At 38.3% G+C, this 13,568-nt stretch overlaps 4 protein-coding genes across 4 annotated transcripts; 2 read left to right on the top strand and 2 right to left on the bottom strand.

Annotated features, from left to right (window-relative positions):
- Positions 1-3,267: 3,267 nt before the first annotated feature.
- Positions 3,268-4,361, bottom strand: LOC117629679 (segmentation polarity homeobox protein engrailed). The gene has a single exon (XM_034362248.1). It carries the CDS (start codon positions 4,343-4,345, stop codon positions 3,479-3,481), a length of 867 nt encoding a protein of 288 aa, XP_034218139.1. The 5' UTR covers positions 4,346-4,361; the 3' UTR covers positions 3,268-3,478.
- Positions 4,362-7,644: 3,283 nt separating this feature from the next.
- Positions 7,645-8,637, top strand: LOC117629697. Its single transcript, XM_034362266.1, has one exon. The coding sequence runs from the start codon at positions 7,927-7,929 to the stop codon at positions 8,305-8,307; it is 381 nt and encodes a 126-aa protein (XP_034218157.1). The 5' UTR covers positions 7,645-7,926; the 3' UTR covers positions 8,308-8,637.
- A 1,131-nt stretch (positions 8,638-9,768) lies between these two features.
- LOC117629687 lies at positions 9,769-10,667 on the top strand. Its single transcript, XM_034362259.1, has 2 exons — positions 9,769-10,003; positions 10,192-10,667. Exons 1-2 carry the CDS (start codon positions 9,829-9,831, stop codon positions 10,434-10,436), a joined length of 420 nt encoding a protein of 139 aa, XP_034218150.1. The 5' UTR covers positions 9,769-9,828; the 3' UTR covers positions 10,437-10,667.
- Positions 10,668-12,101: 1,434 nt separating this feature from the next.
- On the bottom strand, positions 12,102-13,345 carry LOC117629660 (transcription factor MYB73-like). The gene has a single exon (XM_034362229.1). The coding sequence runs from the start codon at positions 13,106-13,108 to the stop codon at positions 12,392-12,394; it is 717 nt and encodes a 238-aa protein (XP_034218120.1). The 5' UTR covers positions 13,109-13,345; the 3' UTR covers positions 12,102-12,391.
- Positions 13,346-13,568: the final 223 nt, after the last annotated feature.

The raw sequence follows: 13,568 nt of genomic DNA, 5'->3' as shown, positions 1-13,568 counted from the left end.
TTTATTTGGCTTATTATATATGTTAGGTGTCTTTTGGACGATATAAAAACAAGCTATCTATCTAGTAAGTGCCACGCAGACATGTTAAAATATTACATGGAAGATCATAGTTATAGAACTTATAGTGATATAGCAATGCAACGCCTTCGGGTTTACTGCGTTTTTTTGTTGGAACAAATGAGAGCAATACAACGCGTGCAGTACGCATTCATCATCGGGGAGGAAGGGAGATCACTGCATGCTTATACACCAAATAAATAAAGAATAAATTTTTAATTTAGATGCTACACTTTTCAAATTTTGTTTAGGTGGTTCTAAGTTCTAACTAGTAGAACAAACCAACGGCAATATATTTTATTATCTCCCTATCCTCCTTTCTTCTCTCAACATAACTTTCCACCGCTAATTCATTTTGCATGAACTCTTACGTACCTTGAATCAACATCGATAGTGAAAGTGATTTCCTTAAATCTTAATTCTGTTATAACATAATCACTACCGTTTGTAGAAGTGTTATTATTTCCATCCGCCTCATTTTCAAAATTTTAAAGAAAAATTTACCCCTTTATAAAATGACTTTTAAAACCCCCTTCTCCCTCATCCCAATGAAAACCAGACCAACCCACCACCCAACCACACATCCAAACCCCACCTCATCTCTCCTTTTCTCTATTCCCCTCTCTCTCTCTCTCTCTCTCTCTCTTCAACAGCCAAGAAAGACCCAACCTACTATCTGTCTTATCTTCCCCATGCACCCATGCACCCTCCACCCTCCACCTCCTCCTTTTTTTCTCCTTATTTCTCTCCTCCCTCCTCTCGACAGCCACCCCTATGAATGAATTGATTCTTTATTTTTCGTTCGTTTGTTATTTGGTATGGTTTTAGGTTGAATAACTCAAAGGGTTATTGGGTTTTGAATTGGCAGGGGGTTGAAGGCTAGCATATTTTCAATGAAAGCAAGGGCATGCTGTAGGGACTTGGGACTAAAGGGTGTCTTTCGGGATTTTTTTTTGGAATTATGATTGAAGAAGAAGAATAGGAAAGAGGTTGCTCGGTTTGTTTGGGTTTTGTTTTTTCTTTTTTTTGGGGGGGGGGGGGGGGGGGGGCGCTTCATTTATGGGTTTTGGTTGAATATAATGAAATGGTATTTTAGAAATATAGGTGTGTGGATATATAGAGTGTGTTTTTTCAAATTTATACAGTAAGTGGGAAGATAAGATGGATAAATAAACAGGACAATAGACTGAAAATAGCAACACTCCGTATGTTGAAAATGCACTTTTAAAATATAAGCAATGTACCCATTGAATAATTCAAGGTTGATATCACACACAACGTACCCATTGAATAATTCAAGGTTGAAAATATTACATCATGTCCCTATGAACAATACTAAAGTTACTTACACATTATAATTATATATAGTTCCCTTCTATTGAAGGATTCTTCAAATAATTTTATTTTAAGGACGTTCTTTAGGGTACCTTACAAAAAAAATTTCAACGATCCAAACTATCTATTTTTTAGGTTCTCATTCACAAATTATCAGTGAATACGATGCTTCAAGAAAGTACTATAATTTTAATAATTTAATTGAGTGGTCAAATGATATTGGATTCAAGTGATTTTTTCATAAAGATGATCTTTAAATAAATATCTACAAGATAAACAGTTTGGATTAGTGAAATACAATCTATATATATATATATTGTTGGAAAATAATGAGATTTAAATTGCTATATATTTAAAGAAAATCAGAATTTCCATGCCAATAAATACCAATTTAAATGCTTAAAATAACTCAAACAATATAAAAGAAGTTTTTGAAAAACCAGAATATGGTCGAGTCTAGAACTTCCTTTTATCTCTTTAAGACAAAATTGCCCCTCACTGGTGCTTCAAGGTTCTAATGACTAACGTTTCCCAAGATACAATGACCTCCAAACCACAAGAACAACAAATGTAGACTTGTGTTTGAACTCTCTCAATATGAGACACTATTAAACTGACAAAGACTCATGAATGGGATTCAAATGATGTAATGGACTTCTTTATTTATAGATTATTCCTACCGTCTTAATTTGAAAAGACAAGTAATGCATTTCTTTATTTAAGAGACGCATTGTTCCAAACTTGAAAATCACATATGGTCGAATTTAATTTTCATAACAGAAAATTAATAAATTTTCCAACATATATATCAACATGAGATGGGGTATTTAGGCTAGCTAATCTTAGTGAGGCACCACTCTTTTTTCCCTAAATTTTTGAAGAATCTAGTGTTTCCGGCCGACAGGGATATCCAATTACAAAGGTCGATTTGTACCAAAATTAACCCAGACTGGTGCATGTGAAGCCATCCGTCATGTTCCAATTTTAGGGACACAAAATCAAAATCCATGATGTGCATGGCCTAAGTGGCCTTCGTTTTCGGCTAAACAGTGTCTCCAAAATTAGGGGTAGGGGGAATTTGCGAGACAATTTAGGGAGAAGATTCTGATCCAACGTCAACGATTAGGTTTTAATTTGTTTCAACTTTTGGATCAAGCACTAATAAATTCAGAGTCAATCGCCTCACTTCATCATGTATAATACGATTATTAAACAATTCTTATTATTGTAAGTTGGACTGCAAAAACTAAATTAGTGCATCACATTATATGGGTAGCCTGTTGGCTGTTTTCTTGTGTAGCACTGTGCAATCTATTACTTGTAAATATATGCATTTAAAACCAACAAATAAAAAAAGCAAACCCGATAACAAAAACAAGAGAGAGAGAGAAGGGTATTTTTTTTAAATTAATACAAGCGATAGTCTAAATTCCAGGAAATGAGGATTTTTCACACACAATTATAATATCAAGAATTTAAATCTGAAACTTCTAATCTGCAAATCAATGTCATTTTCTACAGAATTATAATATCAAGAATTTAAATCTGAAACTTCTAATCTGCAAATCAATGTCATTTTCTACAGGAGAGAGTATTTTCTACAGCTCTTTGAGCAACAATCTAGCTAGGCTCAAAATCTGCCTCAATAATGAGCCTTTCTCATATAGCTAAGCCCAAAGGTTTTTTTTTTTTTTTTGGTGAATGAAACTTTCTTTCTTGTTGTTTAGCCGATATAAATAAAACCATCAAAGCCCAAAATTCTAAAGAAGTCAAGCCCGTTGAACTTTTTTTTTTTTTTTGGATACAGCTCCTTGAACGTGTTTACATAGTTCATCTCTTATATTATTTATGCGTTCATACGAATTTCCTAAACAATAAACACATCAAACATTTCTCGTAATTTTCATCAAAACAAACAATCGGGTAACGATACAAAAAATTTAAAAGAAAAAACAAGGCAAACCAAATAAATTTACAGAAGTTGAAATGAATTAATTTGATCCAGCAGATCATATAAATGAATGAATTCACAACCTTTTCAAATATATATATGCACGACCACACACACACTCACAATATTAATCTACTAGAGGAAGATAAAACAATCGAGAGAGATTAAGGGGTTGTCAATGTCCTCTGCTGGAAGAGAGTCCATATAGTCAGCTAGAGCTTCTCCAACTGCAACCTCATCAATTTTGGAGCTGATCCTGTGAATGCGCGTCTCTGTTTCTCTGTTCCTCAAATAAGGTCTAAGCAGCCGGCTTGAATTGCTGTAATTTGAACTTGCTGCAGGCCTGAGATTCAACGCGTTAGGCTTTGAATGGCTTGATTCTTTTGGTGGGTTTGCCATGTTGAACCTTCTGCTTGGAGAAGGTGACCTCAAGATTCTACTTGGGTGAGAATATGCAGAGATCATAGGCGGCCTCTCTGGCTCTTTTCGGAAGCTCTTTTGTCTTGTTAATGGGGTTGGTGAGCTTGACCTCACTCTCTTTTGAGGCGTAACAGACGCATTTGCGTTTTTCAGGTTTGGCTGCTTCTTCTTCACTGCTGCTGGCAAAAGCGGCTTCTGTGGCAGTGATGATGAGGAAAAGCTTGCTTCTTTGAGTGAATTAATCCGAACTACATGTGGGTTTTCCTTGTAACATGACCACAAGAACTCGTTGGAGAAAGACCGGTCGATTTTCGAACTCAAGACTGAAGAAGCACTTGACAGGGTTGAGGTTAGTGAGCTGCTGGTGTGGGAAGTGCTTGTGTTGGTGGTGCAAGTGAAGGAAGAAGCAGAGGAAGTGGAATTGGAAGGGGATGGAGGAGAGGGGGAGATTTTGTTTGAAGCAGAAATTGGAGGAGCAGCTAATCTAGATGGAGCTTGTGAGATTACCAGCTTGTCTTGGACATGATTGAGTTCATCTATCATGTGTCTTCTGGGTCTGCATTTGCTAATGCAAGAACCCATTTTGCTAGAATTTGATTAAAATGAGGCTAGGAAATTAATGTGGAACATAGGAGTGACCAAATTTATATAGTGGTGGTACTATTTTATTTGTGAAACTGAGGAAAAAGGTGGGTGTGTGTGTGAATGTGGCTTTTGCTTTTGTTCTTTTGCTTTTCAGATATTTGAATTTGGTTGCCGGGTATGAAATCCGTTGGGCAACGGTTAGGAAGATGGTGGCTGGCTGCTTTCATGATTTCATCATGCCTCCCTAACTTTAGAGTGGAAATTGCAGACAATGTTTGGGAATTAATTCTTTGTTACGCTTAGTTGGGCATGCCCAAAATAGTCTGTGGTCCAATTGCAAACCCAACTTCTTTTTTTGGTCTGGCATTAAGCTTTACTCATCAGCCCCATTTTCTCTTCAGGTATGTTTTAGGCCCACTATGAAGGCAGCTACTGTATTTATCTATTTACTTAGGCCCCGTTTAGTTTATGGGAAAGGAGACTTGGGAATGAAAAATCAATTGCTTTCCCATGTTTAGTAAGTTTATGTATGGGAAATCGTTACCTGGCTCATAGGAAAGTAAGGGGGAAAGTGAAGCCATCATCCTCCCAACTTAGGTTTTGTTTTTCCTCCTTATGGGAAAATTTGGGAAAATGAGCTAACATTAAATACATATTTTTTATGACTATTTTATCCCCATAATAATTTAGAATTATAATATATCATTAAATGCATTCTTTTTTTATTTGATTTAATATAGGTATAATTGAAAATTTATACCAACTTTATTTTTCATTCCTACTCAAAACAAACATGGGAGAGGAAATAAAGTGATATTTCCCGGTTACTTTCTTAGCATTACGAAATGTGGGAATGGAGTCTTTCATTCTTATTCCTTGGGAAATGCCGGTAACCTTCTTCCCACCAGATTAGCAATTAAGGTACCATTTAACTAATTTCTTCAATCATTTTTGCAGATTTGTTGTGGGCTTGTTAGATGGCATGAGATGTTTGTTGGGGTAAATAGAACCCTCCATATAACGAAGAAGAAGTTAAAGAAAAGCCTTGATGGAAAAGAATTCAATCTTATTTCGTCTATTTTGTACCCAGTGGCCAGTGGCGTTGGCCTTTTGAAAATATTCTGTTTAAAAGAGAAATGGGTATAAAAGGTATCTGGTGAAAATAGCAACACTCTGTTACCAAACACAAACTCCAATAGTTTCCAAACAAACAAGTCATGAACGTTAATTACTGACATTAACTACATCAATTCGGAAATTTCAACCCTAATCAAGCATTCCCCCCTCACCTGCTCTCCGCAGGATGATAATAATAAGGGGATTACATTAGGGTTTATTTCACATAAAGCTAGAGTTGAGAAATATTTACAGAGCAGAGCAACACATGAACATACATGACAAGCTTCAATGCTTGATCATGATGATTAGGAGGAAGAAGTGGCAAAGGGTTTAACCATGTCAGAAACAATCTTCTTCATCACAGCACCTCGAGGCGGCACAGGTGCCCTCACGCTAGCCGGGGCCTGGCTAGATCTGCCTCCACTTGATGAGCGTCCACTTGAGCCTCCCCATCATTCATCTTCACTCACCGCTTAAGCTCAGCTTCAAGTCCCAGTAGGAAGATGGGCCAAGAAGAAGAGAATGGAAACAATGCAGACAAATATGTTTTTATCACACAATAAATATACACACAACCAACCAGGGCCCCGATCTTTCTTGGACATTATTGGATGTCTTATTTTAATAATATTATATGGAGCAATATTACAAAGTGGGCACGCTCTCAGCTTCTCACCGTGGAAATAACCATCAAGGCCTCTGAATAATTCGGCAACCGCGTCACCCTGTGTACGTCACCATCGGCAGTCGAAATCTGTGGGCTGGTTAAAATCTTATCTTCATCGATTCATAGGGACCACGGCGGATTTAATTAAGAACCATTGATGTTGTTTTGTGGTTCATAATCTCACATGATAAATGGAATGCGGTTGGCTGGCTTGATCTTTTCTTTAACTAATTTAACATTCTCGATGTAGCCCTACGATGAAAGGGATTTCTTGACGGCGATTGTCACAAGGAACCAAAGGCCCAAAGACACCAAACTAACAACAAATTAGCCTGGCCCAACCAATTAAATCACATGTAGCATTCAAACAATTGAAGCCCAATTTTAAGCCCCACCTTCAATTAGCTAACCCATCAGCTGCCATCTCGCTTGCGTTTTCTTTTTTTCCTCCGTCACGTCCACTTATATTATAACATGTAAGTTAATAACATCATCAAACGAGAGTCTCATAAGAGAAAAAAATAATAGAAACATCACCCGACGGTTACACCACCCAAAAAATCATGTCGACATGATGCAGGATTTGAGAACCAGATTATGTCATGATTGGCAGCCATGACATCATCTGACTGATTGATTTGCCTCCAAAAATTTTTTTTGAGAGAGTGAGAGGTGGGAGTTGGAATTCCAGCTGCTGTAAATTTACTGAATTTTATATAGAGTGAGGAGCAACATGGACCGTTGATCTATGTGACTTTTAAACGATAATGGGGATTGGGAAATTGGCTCAGGTATTGTCAGGGTTCCATCCCATAATACCTGTGTCGTAGAGCGCTAGGGGTTCATATACAATTTGACTGTCAACTTCTGTGAGAATATTAATTTGAAAATGCAGACGAATGGTTCTGGGAATTTCCAAGATACTAAAGTGGGTTTTTATTTATAATATTCTAAGTGACTCTACTATACTGGAGGAATATCGCACTTGATTGTAAGAGAACGGGCACGTACATTTTGGTTAATTAGTTTAATTTACGTTGGTATACTTTGTTTGGTGTCAATAGATTTGATTTGATGAAAATAATATTATATGTTATTGTGGATTTACATAACAGATTTATAAAACTCATGCAGGCTTTGAAAATATGAAACCCTTTTCCAAATTAGATGTAATAATTTTTCTATTGAAAGGCTTTTCTAATGTTTGAAATTGTAGGTTTTCTGAGGTTATAGTTTTATTTTTATAGCATGAATTCTTCCTTAGGGTGACAGAAAAAGTAACTGAAAAAGCTCAAGGACGTTTTTCCGAAAAGGGTAACTCTTGGAAAGTGCTCTACAATTCCAAGATTCCAACTTTACCGATTACTTTTTACTGCCTCTGGGGTTCCCCTAATTTTAATATAAAATTTTAAAAAATTAATATTTTTTAAATAAAAAAAGATTCCTGAGGCCTTTACTATTGGGTAAAAAAATCAGCTGATGGAGAATGTTCATTAGGTTTCAACAGAATCTTACAAATTTACAATCTCTCTCTCTCTCTAGTGAGTCTACTACATAAGAGAATAACTCTAGTTCTGGCCTTTTCTCCCAAACAAGTGAATAAATCTAGGCTTTCAAGAACCAAGTTGCAAAAGCAAACCATGCATTGGCTAGAATAGGCTACATAGCCTAAAGCCTATACTGAGGTCTTGAGTAACTCAAAAAGCTTCAAACTTTGCAGCATTTGGGGAACATTTCAAGGCTCCAAGAGCAAAAAACAGAGTCTTCTTCCCTCTTCTGGGTCTTTGCTAAAATGTCAATGTCAATGCCATTAGATCAGCAACCTCCACCAGACTTTGTGCTCCAGCAAAATGCAAACCCTCACTCACCCCATGGCTCCATTGGTGCAGTGGTTGCTGTTCTTGTTGTGGTCATAATCTTGGGTGTGGTTGCTGTTGTAATTGGGAGGCTCTGCTCTGGTAGGAGCATAATAGGATATGGCCATTATGATTTGGAGAGCTGGGCAGAGACAAAATGCTCATCTTGCATTGATGGAAGAATCAACCCACCACTTTCCAGGCCTAATGTGTCTTGCTCCTCTGTTTCAACTTCAACTCCAGCCCAAACCCATCAAGGATCTGAGCTTCAGCAAGAAGAGCAATCTCCTCAAACCCCACAACCTGCAAATCTTTGATGTTCTAGCTGTTGGGTTTTTTTGGATATGGTAGCAGTTGAAAACTCCTCTATCAGTTGTGTTTTGTTTGTTCATTTTTTTTACATTTGTGATGTTGGTATCATTGATTTTGCAGACTGAAATGCATTTTTGAGACTTCTCTTTGAATTTTGAATTGCCACTCCAAGTTTTTTGTTTAGTTGAAAAGAAAAAAATATATTATTTTAGCTAGAAACTGCTGTCAGGCAGCTGTTTTACTGTACTTTTTTTTAGATTCAATTGCAAGCAAACAACATTGCTCACAGCTTCAAAATCAACCCACCAGCTATGAGCATTAAATGAAAGTGTGTGTGGACCCAATGAAGGTGAGTAATATAACTGCTTCAATTATGGTTGCAGAAGCAACAAAATCATATTCTTTTTCAGGGTTGATAATGATGGGTACTGGTCCTTTTGAGTTTTTGGTCATTTCCCACCAATTCAGTAAACAATCTGCCATCTGCTAGCTGCTGAAGTTATTCTGCTCTCAGTGTAACACATTCACCTCTTAAAGATACCTTATTTTCTTCAATTTCAGGTTTCATGTGATGATTTCTCTGTTTTTAAAACTCAAATTTGCCTTTTTTTATTTATTGCAATGCTTTGAAATCAAGATCTTCAAACAACACCTTATCAGAGTCGGTCAATAGTTAAGGCAAATTGGTTAGCTGATGAATCAAATTGGTTAGTTGTTGGATAAAGCCCTCACTACAGAATGACTCGTGGTTAAAGTTAAGGTTGAGCTATGACTTTTAGGTCCATTGAGCTAGAACTAGGCAACCCATTGAGCCCATTTGTCATCATGGGCTTCCCAGATAAATGTTCAAAACTTATTATTTCCCCCCTTTCCCAAATTTTCTCAGTAACCAAACAGACTCCACCATCATCTTGAAAATGGTAACTCACCAAGCTTTCGCACAATGCGATCACCAAGTTATTTCCAAACACACATAAAAATCAAACCCAAAAATTTTCCAAAAAGTATGTCAAACTTTGGGTGAAGCGCATTGCCGATATAATTTTCCATGAGCCTGCAAACTGAGACAATTTCAAAATAAAATAAGAATGCCGGTGGTTGACCGTTTCGTGTGTTAACGAACCCACAATTACATTCCGTTGCCTTGGCTGACTTTTTTAACTGCTAATGCGCTACTAATCATATCAACTTCATCAAATTCTTGTTCTAAGTGGATAATGACCAAATTCACGATGACCAGAACAATTTGTCAGCCGATAATTTTACCCTTTTACCCTCCCGTTTTCTGGTCATGCCCTCACAGAAATTACAATCCAGCTGCAAAATTTGAAGTATGGCAATTCAGTCATTACCGAGGCCTCATATTTTCACCAACCAAAGAGAAAGAGGCAATTCTGGTCACATTTTTTTGCCCTATATAAACCCCATGAGCCCTCATGCTTTCTCATCTCCTTCCCATATTCGAGTTTTCAATATCTTAGCACTTTATTGAAGGAGCAATATACTTTGAGATACAAACAGCTAGCATGGCTTTGAGTTATAATGCACGAGGGTTCCTTCTGCTTCTAGCTGCTGCCTCTCTACTGGCAGCGAGCGAGGCCAGAACCCTCGTCGTTGGAGGCTCTGAAGGCTGGCGTTATGGCTTCAACTACACCGATTGGGCTTTCCAAAACAGCCCCTTCTACATAAAGGACCAATTGGGTAAGCACCCCCGTGTTTTATTTTTAAATTTATACAAACGAAACGACATTAGGAGAAAGAGAATTCGAACATAGGACCTCGGAGGCATGAGTAACTGTTGTAAACCCTCCCTACCCTAGTACGTGCATGAAATCATATAATGCATGTGAAATTATTCAAACTTTGTTTTATGTGATCTGATTTTGCAGTGTTCAAGTATGAGAACGACTCTGGTTACAGCGTGTACCAGCTCCCAAACCTGTGGAGCTACATAAAGTGCGATTTCAGCAAAGCCAAGCTGTTGGCAAGTGAGACGCAGGGAACTGGTGAGGGCTTCAAGGTTGAGCTGACTGAGTGGAGGCCATCTTACTTTGCCAGTAGTGGGAAGGATGGCAAGAACTGCAAGGATGGGCTCATGAAGTTGTTTGCGGTCCCACTGCCACGTTGGAATTAATCTCACTATTTTCCAAACTGCTCTCTTTTGGGGCTATATATATATACACACACACCAGATTGATTATGCAGTTGAATAATTCTGGAGGGTTATGATTGAAAATAAGGGTGAAGGGTTTCCTTCTTGATTTCCCATGATACACTGTACAAGTTATAGTGGGGAAAAAGTGTTTGAATAATTTGCCTCTGTTTCTTGATTTTCATGTTCACAATAAAGATTATTTTGTTTGAACTTTCTTTTACATTAATTCCAGAAATTAAACCAAAAAAATAAGAGTTGGCTTCATAAATACAAAGGAAAAGGCTCAATCCATCATGTTTATGCATCTTGTTGATTCTTGTATGAATTTGTAACTCAAATTAACAAGTCAGAAAACGCAAGCACTTGATTAATCGAAGATGCCTCTTCTGTATGTGTTGGAAGAACTTTCTCACATAACAGTGCATGATTGGCTTACCATAACTGTTGACGATCCCATTGCATGAAAGTTCTTCTCCTGTATTGGGCCTTACTCCAGCATTATAGTCTACATAGAACTGGGCTCTATTATACTGAAAACCCAAGATTTGGCTAGGGCTATTATTGGTCTATGGGCCTTTGACAACCCAGAATATTTGACGTGTTCACATGTCGCTATTATGATTTCCAATTTTCTACGATGGGGTTTTGGCAGATTTAAAACATGCATGAATCAACTACACAAATCCAAAAGTGCTTCTGTAGAAGTGGGGCAGAACTTTGAGTTTGAGTGACATTGGCTTACAACCACGCCAAAACAAGGTGCCGCTATGTCGTACGCTTTTTCCTCCAGTGGCAGAAAAGTGATTCCAAAAGTCTCGTTTTCCATGAAGAGAGATACAAGTCAGTGGTGGCCTTTTAAATTGCTTTCAATCAGACTTTGAACTTGTTTTTATTCATGCACATGGGACGAATTGCACTTTGATTCTAGACTAAATGCATAGCAATAGGTTCTTGAAGAAAAAGCAAAAACAATAGTCCGCTTTTGTAAGGACCTGAGTTAAATCAAAATTCATACAAATTTCATAACCCAACTTCTTCTTTTTTTGTACAATTGATATTGGTGGAGGGGAATTTGAAAACAGAATCTCGAGCATATATTAACTGTCTTTAAACATTTGAGTTACACACCCTTACACACAACTTTTTTAAAGATGTAACGAAATTTTAGCCAGGCTAGTGGTGAGCAATATAATATGTTCTCTTTTTTCGGTTGAATAGTTATGTCGTTTTCTTTTGTTGGTACTGCAGAGAATTATACGTTCTTATCCCAATTGTGCTTTCCTTTTAAAATGGACATGCCTAATATGGATATAATTATATTCTCTGGGCAGCTGGGATCCAGAATCCAAAGTACTTCCAGTAGGTGCCAATTACCAAAAAAAGAAAATTATGTTAACGAGGATTTTCCCTAATTATAACTAAATTCCAATCACAATAATTTAGTTATAGCCCCCAGTTTTAATTTGCACCCTCACAAATTCAGAAAAGCAAGCAAGCATATATTGTTGGCCAAAAGCAAACTTGGAAAAATAAGCATCCAACTAAGCCCACTAATTAAATACTTAACAGCTTAAACATCCTCCCCTTTTTTTTTGTCTTTTCGAATCTCATCAAATTCCATACTAACTTCCACTTGTTCGTTGGTGACAGGCTGTAACGCTCAGTTTAAAGTAGAATTTCCCCAGCTTGAAGAACTTTATACAAACAATATGAGAAGAGGAGGAGAACTTTATACAAACAATATGAGAAGAGGAGGAGAGGAGATTCGAACACAAGATTTCGGATGCAGCGATAACGGCCGTTAACTGCTACAAACCCATTGCAAAGCTTCTTAGTTTATAGCACTCGAAAAATATTACATTTGCCTTACGAGAACTAATTGAAAATCACATATTAACAGGACATAAATAGAATTTAAGAACATTGATTAATAATCAACGAAGCCCCGAAGGCTCAGAAAATGTTGTTGCCACGTAATCTCGAACCTCCCTAGCTATAACATCCCTCATGGTATCCCAAAACCCCGACGGCAAACTCTCACTCCTTTGCTGCACCGACACCATAGAGGCCCCGCTAATCCCCGGCGGCGCCAAAGTCAACTCGGTCAACGGGTCAAACTCCACCGACCCATTAACCAAAGATCCAGAAACCGAACTCGTGCTCATCCCTTCATAATTAGCTACATTGCCGCCACCGCCAACAAAATTAACGCCGTCTATTTGGTGACGATGGTGATGCTCTCCTCTTACCCTTCTCTTCAACGTCGAGTTCCAGTGGTTTTTCACGGCGTTGTCAGTTCGACCCGGGAGCAACCGGGCAATGGTGGCCCACCGGTTCCCGAATCGGGCATGGGCAGCTAAAATGGTCTCGTCCTCCGCCTGCGAAAAGGGTCGGTGCTCGACGTTCGGGCTCAGCTGATTGCACCATCTGAGCCTGCAAGACTTACCCGACCGACCCTTTATGTACCGGCTTATCAAGGACCAGTTTCTGGGTCCGTAGCGCTCGACGAGCCGGGTCAAGACCCGGTCCTCTTCCGCGCTCCACGGACCCTTGATGCGTTCCGGCTTGTTAGGATTTCTGGGAAGAGAAGACTCTGAAGAGGAAGTGTCGGAAGACGAAGTGGAAGACGAGCACCTGTTCATTGCTTCCATTGAAACAGTGTTGGTTAGTTTTGTGAGATGAGTGAGTGATGTTTGTGAAAATGCCAGAGAGAGAGGAAGTTAAGGAGAGAATGAGAGGAAGGGTGGGTTTGGGTGTTGAGTTATATATGGGAAGAGGTGCATGCATTTGCTGTTTTGATTGGATGGCCAATCCGATGGTTTTGAGCCTTTTTTTAGAGAGAGAGGGTACTTCCACGAAACTGGCTTTTGTAAAGTGGGTAAGGGTGCTGCTAACTAGAACTGAGTGCGCGTAGATGCGCACCCCTTGTTCTCACAATTTTTTCCATTTTATTTTCTCTTCCTGTGAACAAATTTGTCCCGGTCTAATTGTTGCCTTGTCTCGAGTCTCGACCTTCTGGGGTTTGCCCTATTGACCATTTTGCCCTTCCTCCAACAACATATTTGGATTAGATGAGTTGTCATGTCTTTCTTCGTGTAAATTTGTGACAGA

The sequence above is a fragment of the Prunus dulcis genome, chromosome 1 (genome assembly GCF_902201215.1).
Source record: "Prunus dulcis chromosome 1, ALMONDv2, whole genome shotgun sequence".
Taxonomy (NCBI): domain Eukaryota; kingdom Viridiplantae; phylum Streptophyta; class Magnoliopsida; order Rosales; family Rosaceae; genus Prunus; species Prunus dulcis.
Note: the sequence above shows the minus strand (reverse complement) of the source record. Positions and strands in the feature narration are given on the sequence as shown.

Coding starts and splice junctions, on each gene's coding strand:
- LOC117629679 (XM_034362248.1), bottom strand. CDS start 4,345: ATGGGTTCTTGCATTAGCAAATGCAGACCCAGAAGACACATGATAGAT.
- LOC117629697 (XM_034362266.1), top strand. CDS start 7,927: ATGTCAATGTCAATGCCATTAGATCAGCAACCTCCACCAGACTTTGTG.
- LOC117629687 (XM_034362259.1), top strand. CDS start 9,829: ATGGCTTTGAGTTATAATGCACGAGGGTTCCTTCTGCTTCTAGCTGCT. Junction 10,004..10,191: donor CTACATAAAGGACCAATTGG/GTAAGCACCCCC, acceptor CTGATTTTGCAG/TGTTCAAGTATGAGAACGAC.
- LOC117629660 (XM_034362229.1), bottom strand. CDS start 13,108: ATGGAAGCAATGAACAGGTGCTCGTCTTCCACTTCGTCTTCCGACACT.